The following is an 11,872-nucleotide window of genomic DNA, read 5'->3' on the forward strand; positions in this document are numbered from 1 at the left end:
AAGGTGTATCACATACACAAGGAAAAGCACACCATCACACGAAAATCACCAACACAATGTCCCCAAGCCATCACACATCATCCCTGACATTGCCACCCTTATCTCGCCGATAGCCACCCGTATCACTCCGCCCTGACAATATCATCAGCCACCCGTATCACTCTGATAGACACCTGTATCACTCCTTATAATAGACATCCTTATCGCTCCGCCCGAACAATAACACAATAGCTACCCATATTATTATGTATATTCAACAACAGTGAGGTGTCACCCTTATGCCTCGCATAACAACAACGGTAAAATGCCACCCTTATACTCCGCATAACAACAACCAAACCACACAACAATTCATATGTACTAACATCACAACAACATGGCATATGAACTCGTACTGCAAGTGCCCATAGGCCTCGACCTTTCCAAAGATCCAACAATATCAATATTTTCACAACAAATAGCCCACGACTCAAACGCAATGTGTATAGAATCTCAATAACAACTAGATGAACGGGAAAGTAACTCAACAAGGAATATCCCCCCCCCCCAAACCTTTAAACACAACTTTAATTAAAATAGATTAATGGCATTTGACATCCTCAATTCCAATTAATTGTTTAAGTATAAACTCGATAATGAAAGTATTTTAATGAAATGGAAAACTTCGGACTCTAATGTATGAATTAGGCTAACAATGAAAGAGATGGCACGAACTAGTACTACATCTGAATGCATGAGAATAACCTGGCAACAAAAGGATATCATGTAACAATAATTTCAACTAAGGGTAACTCAATAATAAAAGAAATCACATAATGATAAAAGTGGTATAACTTCAAACAAAGCATATAAGAGCAAACTCAACAAGTAAAGAATGTGAAAGGTAATGACAACTTCAAATAAAGCATTTGATAGTAGACTTGACGAATAAAAGATATAACATATGCTAATAATTCTAAATAAATACATGAAAGAAACCTAAGAGTCTAAACCTGTCAATTTTCACATATAAGTCCGAGTACATACTCGTCACCTTATGTACACGACTTTCACATAACACAACTGACTCAACTCCTAAGGGGTAGTTTCCCCCACACAAAGATAGGCAAGATATTTACCTCAAAAAAGCCAAATCAATACTCTAAAATGACAATCTCGTGTGAAAAATTCTCTGAACGGCTCAAATCTAGCCAAAATAACTTAATGTCATAAATAAATATCATAGAAAACAATTTCGGATAATAAAGCTTCGATCTTTAATAAAAACTAAAAAGTCAACCCAAAAAAGTCAACCCGATCCCAAACCTCGGAACCCGACAAAATTAACAAAATCCGAATACCCATTATGATACGAGTTCAACCATACCAACATTATCCAATCTCGACGTCAAATCGTCCTTCAAATCCTCATTTTACATTTTTGGAAGTTTTTTTACAAAAATTCTCATTTTCTCCAACTCAAATCACCAATGTAATGATAAAAACAAAGATGGAATCATGATATATAATAAATTTTGGGTAAAGTACACTTATCCCAATCCAAATCGTGAAGAACCCCTCCAAAATCGCTCAAAACCGAGGTCTAAAACTTAAGATGTGATAAAAATAGCCAAACCCTCGATATATAATGATGGTGCCCAGGGATTCCACACTTGCGGACCAAAAATGCGCACTTGCGCTCTCGCTTTTGTGAGCCAGCACCCGCACCTACGGTTTCCACTTACCGGATAAGACCGCACACCTACGCAAAAGGGGTCGCACCTGCGACACCTCAGAAGCGCTCATAAGAACCGCAAAAGTGGACCCTATTGCATCGGCGGTCCAAAATCGGCAGATGCGCCAACCGCACCTGCAATCCTCTATCCACTGAAGCGGAACTTCCGCCCAGATCTCAACATCGCAAAAGCGGCACAAAGCACGCAGAAGAGGTCCCGCTCTTGCGCTGTAAGATGCGCAGATGGGAAGCACCATAACTAGACCTGCCCAAAACATAGGAATGATCTGAAACTCGTCTGAAACACACCCGGGGCCCCTAGGACCCCGCTCGAACATACCAAACAAGTCCTATAACATAACGCGGACCTGCTCGAGGCCTCAAATCACATCAAACACCATCAAAACTATGAATCGCACCTCAAATCAAACTTAATGAACTTTCAACTTCTACAACCTGCACCGAATCATATCAAATCAACCCAGAATAACGTCAAATTTTGCATGAAAGTCCCAAATGATACAATGGAGCTATACCAACTCCCATAATCAAAATCCGAACCCGTTATCAACAAAGTCAACTCCTGGTCAAACCTCTCAACCTTTCAAACCTTCAATTTCTCAACTTTCGCCAAAATGCATCAAATTTACTTACGGACTTCCAAATCTAACTCCGGACATGCGCCTAGGTCCAAAATCACCATATGAAGTTATTGGAATCATCAAAACACCATTCCAAAGTCATCTACACAAAAGCCAAACTCCGGTAAACTCTTACCACTTCAGCTTCTAAAACAAGAACCCTTTTTCCAAATCGATCTCGAATCATCCGAAAATCGAACTCTGCCACACACGTTAGTCATAATATATAACACGAATCTACTCGAGACATCAAGCCACCGAATGAGACGCTAATTCTCAAAATAACTAGTCGAGTCGTTACAGATCTCTATCTCAATAGGGTCGATGTAATTCCTATCTGGATGCTGAATCATGGATGAAAAGGTTGCAAGAGCGTCGGCAAACTCTTTGTAGATCCTGGGAATGTGCTTGAACTAGATCTTCTTGAACTTTTTGCATAGCTCGTTTACATAGTGCAGGTATGGGAGGATCTTGATGTTCTTAGTAGTCCATTCTCCTTGAACTTGATATATCAACATATCAGAATCCCCTATGACCAAAAGCTCCTTGATGTTCATGTCAACCGCTATCCTAATCCTGAGGATGCATGCTTCGTACTCGGCCATATTATTGGTGCAAGGGAACTTTATCTTTGCTGATGCCGGGTAATGATGTCTTGATTATGAAATTAAGACTACCCCAATTCCTACTCCTTTGAAATCCTCTACTCCATCGAAGAACATTCTGCACCCTAGGTATGATTTTACAATATTTTCTCCGGCGAACAACACTTCTTCATCTGGGAAGTATGTAGTGAGCGGATCATAACCCTTGTCCATTGGATTCTCTACAAGGTGATCAGCTAAGGCTAGTCCTTTGATGGCCACCTGTGTTATGTACAAAATATCAAATTCGATGAGGAGAATCTGCCATTTGTCCAATTTTCTTGTAGGCATTGGCTTCTGGAAGATGTACTTGAGCGGGTCGAGCCAGGATATTAGATGCGCAGTGTATGTTGACATGTACTGCCTTAATTTTTGGGCGATCCACGTCAAGTCGCAGCAAGTGCGCTCTATCATAGTGTATTTGGCCTCACTTCTTGCTTAAGTAATAGATAGCCTGCTCTTTCCTTCTGGTCTCATCGTGTTATCCCAACATGCATCCAAATTCATTGTCCAAGACCAACAGGTATAACAACAGTGGCTTCCCGGTCTCGGGAGGAACCAACACTAGTAGATTTGAAAATTACTCCTTAATCTTGTTAAAGGCTTTCTGACACTCTTATGTCCATTTTGTAGTAGCATCCTTCTTCAGCAACTTGAAAATAGGTTCACAAATTACTATGGACTGGGCTATGAAATGGCTGATGTAATTCAGCCTTCCAAGGAAACACATCACATCCTTCTTACTCTTGGGCGGTGGCAACTCTTAAATGGCTTTGATCTTTGAAGGATCTAATTCTATCCCTTTCCTGCTTACAATGAAACCTAGCAATTTCCCAGTAGGGACTCCAAATGTGCATTTTGTAGGGTTTAACTTTAAACTATACCTCCGCAAGCGTTCGAAAAACTTCTTCAGGTCGTCCAAATGTTCTGAACTCTTTCGAGACTTGATGATGACGTTATCTACATATACCTCAATTTTTTTGTGAATCATGTCATGAAAGAGGGTCATCATGGCCCTCGTGTAAGTAGCACCGGCGTTCTTGAGGCCGAATGGCATGACTCTGTAGCAATAAACTCCCCAAGGCGTAGTGAACGTTGTCTTCTCTGCATCTTCTTCATGCATCAGGATCTGATGGTACTCGGCGAAACAATCCACAAATGACTGTAGCTCATACTTTGCATAGTTGTCGATGAGGATATGAATATTTGATAAAGGAAAATCGTCCTTCGGGTTGTCCTTGTTAAGATCTCGATAATCCATACATATCCTGATCTTCCTACCCTTCTTTGGTACCGGAATGATATTTGCCAACCATGTGGGATAATTGGTGACCCTCACTAGGTTCGCCTCTATTTGCTTGGTTACTTATTCTTTTATCCTCAAACTCAAGTCTGGTTTGAAATTTCTAGATTTTTGTTTGACTGGCGGTCTAGCAGAATCATTAGGCAATCGATGCGAAACGATGTCAGTGCTTAATCTAGGCATGTCGTCATACGACCATGCGAACATGTCGATGTACTTTTGGAGGAGCTCGACTAATTCCTCTTTCTGCTCTGCTTCCAGATGGATGTTGATTCAGGTTTCTTTCACATCTTCTTTGTTTCCTAAGTTGACCAGTTATGTCTCCTCAAGGTTAGGCTTTTACTAGCTTTCCAGCTATTCGATCTCTTGTGGGAGATTATCTGACATCATGCTTTCATCGTATCCCTCGTAATCTAGATCGCTTTACTCGAGGGTTTCATTATATGTCATAATCGCGGAACGCGGGTTTTTATCATTTTGACTACAAGACTCCTGGCGAACCAATTCTACAAGTCTTCTCCTGGTTCGGCATTTCGGATGGTCGATGTATTGATATTAACTTTTTCACAACATTCCTCGATCATGTTCACGAACAGCCTTCCCATTCCATTGATGATGTTGTCCTCTGGTGTTGAGCTCTGACCTATACCCGAAACACACTCTGGCATAAAAGTTTTCTTCCCAAAGCTACCGGCACAATTCTTCCTAGTCGGAGGTGGATACCCTATGTCGGCTCTACCTTTCTGCCCACTCGGCTCAATCGGCTCTGTTATCCCATTTGATCGGGCTCCCAGGCCGGTTCCTGGTATATATCCATACTTCATAATTTATCGCATGGCCATCTTTTATCTGTATGGTGATTGCATTCCCAAATTTTGCTCGGTCTTTTATATTTTCGTGGTTTGCATGATCTCGACTGCATGGAAAGAGACCCCGTCTAATCATTCTATGAACGAAACTGCATGTTCCAGATAAGCTGATTGGCTCAATTCGCTATGGATTACAATCTCTTAGCAACCCCACTCAAACTTCATGCACTGGTATAGGGTAGACAGGACTGCCCCTACCATGTGTATCCAAGGTCTTCCTAGTAACAGGTTGTATGAAGATGAAATATCCATCACTTCAAATAGTATGGGAAACTCAACTGGTCCAATTTGCAGAGCCAAATAGATTTCTCCAATGACGTCCTTCTGTGACCCGTCGAAAGCTTGCACCCTCACATGACTTTCATTTACTTCTCTTAGATGGATACCCAACTCTTGTGGAGTAGAGAGCGGGCAGATATTGACTCTTGATCCTTCATTAACAAGTACTTGGGACACCACCTTATCTCCACAATTGACGGTGATGTGTAAAGCTTTGTTATGACCCACACCCTCCATAGGAAGTTCATCTTTTCGGAAAGTGATCATATTTGCTTCGACCATCTTTTCGATGGTTGCTACCAGTGCCTCACTTATAGTTTTTCTCGGCACACTCACCCAACTTAACAATTTCATCAGGGCGTCTTTGTGACTATCAAAACTCATTAGTAGATCCATGATTGATATTTGCGTCGGGGTTTTCTTTAATTGTTCCTCCACGGAGTATTCTTTTCTTCCAAAATTCAGCGGCTTCCAGATCTGTTATATTCCTTCTTTGAATCTGTTCCCTTCCTGAATTCCCTCATTTTACATCCTTAGGAGCGTAACACCTCCCTAACCCGGTCACTCCATAAGCCGCTGTGAAATCCATCATCTTAGCTTTCCCTTTCTACTGATATGTCCACGGGACTATCTTATATTCCCGATCCTCTTCATCCCTGATGGGAGCGATGGACTGTTACTGGTAGGTCTGGACCATCACTGTAGGTTTCAACTATACGGTGATCATTGGAGTTCTTCGAGGTGGGACTCTTGAAGCCTCAGCGTTTTCTATTGTGATGATGGTTCCTTTCAGGTCATATTCTTCATCCAGGGTGATCATATTAGCTCCTTGATTTGGGTGGTTTGGCATCGGGTTGCGGTTTGCATTGGGCGGAGCTAGGGTGCATTGAATGGCTCCACATTTGATCATTAACTCAATTTCATTTTTCAGTTTGAAGTAATCCTCGGTATCATGCCGCGATACGTTTGAGTGGTAGACTCACTGTTTGGTTGCATCAAAGTATTTTGAAGGATACTCAAGAACCCTTCCTTCTATTGGATGTATCAAGCCTGCTCTCCTCAGTCTTTCAAAGAGTTGAGCCAAAGGTTCAGCAATCGAGGTGTAGTTTCTGGGACCTCTTTCTTCAAGATTTGGGTGAGGTCGAGGTGCATAGGTTGGTCAGTTTTGATGAGTGGTAGTTTGGACTGGAGCGTATGATCATGGTGGGTTTGGATTTGTATGGGCGCGTGGTGGGTTATATTGAGGTTGGGGATTGTAGTATGGTTGTGTGTTGTATACTGGAGCATAAGTAGGTAGGTGTGAGGAATGGGTGTTTGGAGTGTAAGAGGTGTTTCCATGGTATGGATTGGACTGGTAGTAGGTAATGATTGCTGATACCTCTACCTTTTTATTTTTTCCACTGCCTATTGAACCGGATTGGATTGCTTTGCTAGCTGCTTGCGATGTGGCCATAGATTGTACCTTGCCGGACTTTATACCTTCCTCTAAAAAGTCTCCCATTTTAACAAGTTCAGGGAACTTCTGTCCCATCATGCCCATCATTTTCTCACAGTAGATCCCTTCCTGAGCCCTGATGAAATACTTAGTTAACTCACTGTCATCTAACGGGGGTTGTGCTCTGGCGGCCTCTGACCTCCATCGACGTGCATACTCTTGGAATGATTTGGACGACTTCTTCTGCAAGTTTACTAGAGCTAACCTATCAGAGGTAATTTTTTTGCTGAACCAAAAGTGATTAATGAAATCTTCTACCATATCCTGCCACTCCCTCCAGTTTTGGGGATTTTGGCAAGTGTACCAAGTAAGTGACACCCCTGTCAAAATCCTTATGAACAGCTTAATCCTCAACATCTCATTTCTTCCCACTCCAACTAGCTTATTTCGGTAGGTTCTCAAGTGTGCATGGGGATCACCTGTCCCATCAAAGATATCAAACTTCGGAGGCTTGTACCCTATCGGCATGTCCACATCAGGGTGGATACACATATCCTTATAATCTAGATTTTCTCTCCCTCGAGTGACCTAAAGGTTCTTCATTTGTTTCACAATGCTCATAATTGTTCGGACACCGATTCTTCCTCCTTATACTTAGATTTCTTTTCCATTTCGGCATATTGATCAACTTTACTAGGCAGCCTGACCGTGACGGGCGCTGTGAAGGTGGTTTTTAAAACGGCATATACGAGAGGAACATATCGCTCATGTACAACGGTATGTGTTGGTTTTGGCTGGTGGTAAAGGTGACGTCATCACGAGGAGGGATATGAACTTTGTTGGTAGAAATTGGTGGGTTTTGAGGTATTTGAATGTAATTTGGTATGTAAGGGGTGTGTATGGGAGGGTTTGGTGGATTTGCAGGGGTTACAGGGGGTATAATCTGGGTGGTAGGGACTGAAGTCGGGGTATTGTTTGCTTGGTGAGTAGTGGAAGAAAAGTGGTCGGGGATCGAATCTAGAGAAGGAAAATGAGGTGATTGTAAGAGCATCGTCATGGCCAGATGTGCCAATTCCCGAATGTGTTATACTTCCTCCCATAATGATTCCATCTCTTGGGCCTTCCTGGCCACATGTTCGTCATTCTGCGTATCATCCTTCTCTCCCGATCGCATCGGGCTATAAGGTATTACGAGAGCGTGTTCAGTCGGGTTATCTGTCGCAGACATCTTCCTTTTCACTCTCAAGTTGTACAGTGGTTCTGGCAGTTTTGGGTGAATACAAACCAACTTTCTTTTGGGGAATAATAATAAAGTAATACAAGAAAAGAAAAGAAAAGAAAAAGAACAGAAGTCAGTTTCAGTATTTGCACAAGTAATAGGCACACAGAGTAGTTAGTTCACATATTCAGGAAATCGCGTTTCATAAAGTTTGAGGGACCTCTCTTTGCTGGAGGTGGGCCTAAGTCGCGAATATTTAACAAACAATTAGTTTGACAAATTCATATCTTAAGCAAATTTTGTTTTCATTGATAGTATTTGGATTGTAATAGGCGGGAGCAAAGGTTACATCATTATTTCCAACATTCATAGGATTACATGGGCTCAAATAAACTTGCCCTTAGGGAAATGAGAAGGTTCGGGATAAAGATACCAAGTGGGAAAAAGGGGTGGAATCAACCGACTTCTAATAACCATCCCCGGAATCATTCCCTCTCTCTTCTTCATCTTCTTCTTCTTCTGATTCTTCCTCCGCGTCTTCTTGAAATTTTTCTCCATCATCATTGAACTCGGGATCTTCCTCTAGGTCTTCCTATGGTTCTATCTCAGATTCAATCTGTATTCATTCAACTACTCAGTCATCATCCTCGGGAGGTGGCAACATGTGATCAATTGACCTCGGGACCACTTGGCGATTCATGGAGGTAGTAACGAGGTAGTGTGGCAAGATCTCATGATAGATCTACAAAGCCGCCAATGCGTCCTCCAATCAGGCTATGCCTTCCCTTCTTGGTTGGTCTAGCGTATCCTCTTCATTGATCCAGACATAGTATTTCGGAGTACACCACAAATCTTGACACATTGGCATTGTGACTAGATCATTCCACTCCCCCTGAAGCTTCCTTATCCTTGGTATCGAGATCTTCCCATTGTATTCATCTTCGTACAGTGTCGTCCTCGTCCAGAGAGGTACATCCTGACTCAACCTAAACTGTCTGAGAACTCGTAGGGGTGAGTATGGCTGGATGCCCTCAAGTCCTATCAGCTCGATAAAATACTTCTAGGGAGTCCTTAGGATTTCCCTTCTGCCCAACCATGACAGCTTCCAATGGATCCATTCTCTGCTTAAGTTGGTCAACATCCCTCTACATTTTTCTTGTCCATGCGGGAAGACCCAATGCCTTATTCTCTCGCTGTGACTTCGAATCATGTTGCTAACGTCCACAAAGTAGTCAATTGTGGCCACTCACTGAAAGAAGTGCTATGTGGCCCATATTTGAAGCAACAGGTTGTAGCCCTTGAAGAAATCATAGCCTCGGGAACATGTCGACTATGCTCTAAGCATTTCTGCTAACACCATAGGTACCAGAGTGGCTTGGAGATTGCCCCGGAATGTTGCCAAAACCATAGGTAGTAAACTGATATTGATCCGGCCTCTTCTTTGCGGTAAAACCAGTAGTACCAACAGCGCTAAAGAGAAGGTTATGGGTAGGAGACTTTTCCAAGTTGCCTAATCACACTGAAATTCTCCCAAGTACCATTCATAGCTCTCACGATGTCTAAACCTATAGAACAATTGGTCTATGTTTACCCATCAATCTTCAATGTTTCTCAAACCCTGACTGTTTGCTAGACCCAAAGCATCAAGAAACCTATACCTGGGCATGGTGACTGGTAGTACAAGTCTCTTTCCCATAAATGGCAGCTTTGTGAAACTAGTAACTTCTTCCAACGTTGACACCAACTCACAATCAGCAAACTTGAAAACTACTTTGGCTAGATCCCAGAACTCTATCAGTAAGGTGGTAAGCACCTTGTCAGCTCGGATATTTAGCAAGGCAGTAAATGCTCCTAGGTGTGCCCTCATTTCGTCTCCATGCTCTCGTCGAATGTTCTTCTACTATTGCTTTAGCTTGTGCGGTGCTCCCATCGCCATATTGATCTCAGGGATGTTTTGGTTGATTTCCATTTCTGAAGAGGGTAGAGAAAAAGGCTTTGATAAGTGTTTGCTTCAGATCTTAAGTGTCTCATCATGATTAGTTCGTATTTCCACAAAAGTCATGTCGTTGGGTGTATGACCCATTGACATTAGGATGGCTTTCCTAATTGTGTGTCGATGCCAAGGACCGACCCACCTAATGTTTATGCAATATGACCTATGTTTGCTAGAGTAGAGTGTTTCCTTATTTTTAGTTGGATTGAATACTGCAAGAAGTTATGTCATTTGACCTGACAAAGCCATTCTCTAAAACTAAAGAATTTGAAAAACAGTTTGGAGAGGTGTAAAAGATAACCCTCGCGTGCCATGGTGTGTGATAGTGTACGACCATGACTCAATAAGAAAGAGTGTGATGACAATATATATAAAGTGGTAACAAATAGTGGGATGTTAGTAATAACATTTAAAGTAAGCAGTACATAATGTACAAGTAAGCATACAACTACAAATCAAACACAGTTAAAGTACTGAACATAAAATCCTAAATTCCAAGTCTAGTAATTTTGTTAATGTCAAAATGTAATGACCCGGCCAGTCATTTTGAGTATTGTAGCCCCGTTCCCCCATTTATTGCTTATTTTGTGTTTATTTGTTGATATGTGACTTGCCGGGGTGGTTGATTTAGTTTCGGGGATATTTCGGAATGAGTTGGGATACTTAGTCCCAAGGTTGGAAGCCTAAGTTGGAAGAGTTGATCGGATGTTGATTATTGTGTAAATGACACCAGAATAAAGTATGGTTCTGATACCTCCGTATAGTAATTTTGGACTTAAGAGTGTGTCCGGATGTTGATTTGGAGGTCCTTAGATCATTTTGGCTTGAATTGGCGAAAGTTGGAAACGTTGAAGTTTGGAGAGTTGAGAAGTTTGACCGAGAGTTGACTTTGTGGTTACCAGGCTCGGAGTTTAGTTCTGGAAGTTGGAATAGGCCCGTTTGTCATTTATAACTTGTAATTTGAGGTCAATCGGGATTGATTTGGTATGTTTCGACAACGATTTTGGAGGTTGGCAATTCGAAAATTCATTAGGCTTGAATTGGGGTACAATTTGTGTTTTCGATGTTGTTTTGTGTGATTTGAGGCCTCGACTAAGTTTTTATGATGTTTTAGGATGGGTTGGTATGTTTGGATGAGGCCTCGGGAGTGATTCGGATTGTAATCGGAATGAATTGTGGACTTAAGGAAGTTGCTGATTTGCCCAAGTTCTGGTGTGCTCACACCTGCGGTGGGAATGGCCGCAGATGCGGCGCCGCACGTGCGAAAGTGAGTGGGGGACTCTGGGATCACAGAAGTGAGGTCATTTTTGCGATGAAGTGAAACGCATTAGCGGGCATGGTCGCAGGTGCAATATTTCCTCTCCAGGCATGCGTGCGCAGATGCGGGCGTAATTCCACAGAAGCGGAGGGGCTGGTCTTGAGTGGGATATGCTGGTGCTCCTTTTTCCGCAGAAGCGGACCTCCTGGTCGCGGAAGCAAAAATCGCTAGGCAGATAAGGGGTGTTCGAGAGTAAAGTTCATTTTTAATCTCTTAGACCTAGAGAGCTCGATTTGTGGCGATCTTTCGAGGGATATTTAAGGAAATCATCGGGGTAAGTGATTCTAACTCGGATTTGGCTATTATACATGAATTCATTGTTATTTTTGCCATTTAATTGGTGACTTGAGTTAGAAAATTTGGGGGGAAATTGTGGAACTTCATAGACCTAATTTTTGGGATTGAAAGGCGATTTGAGGTCAAATTTGAATATTTTTGTATGGTCCCCTTGAATGGG

General features: G+C 42.1%; 1 protein-coding gene across 1 annotated transcript; it reads right to left on the reverse strand.

Annotated features, from left to right (window-relative positions):
• Positions 1-6,648: 6,648 nt before the first annotated feature.
• LOC107804062 (uncharacterized) lies at positions 6,649-7,437 on the reverse strand. Its single transcript, XM_016627883.1, has one exon. It carries the CDS (start codon positions 7,435-7,437, stop codon positions 6,649-6,651), a length of 789 nt encoding a protein of 262 aa, XP_016483369.1.
• Between the last annotated feature and the right edge of the window lie 4,435 nt (positions 7,438-11,872).

This window comes from Nicotiana tabacum, chromosome 23, assembly GCF_000715075.1.
Source record: "Nicotiana tabacum cultivar K326 chromosome 23, ASM71507v2, whole genome shotgun sequence".
Classification (NCBI taxonomy): Eukaryota; Viridiplantae; Streptophyta; class Magnoliopsida; order Solanales; family Solanaceae; genus Nicotiana; species Nicotiana tabacum.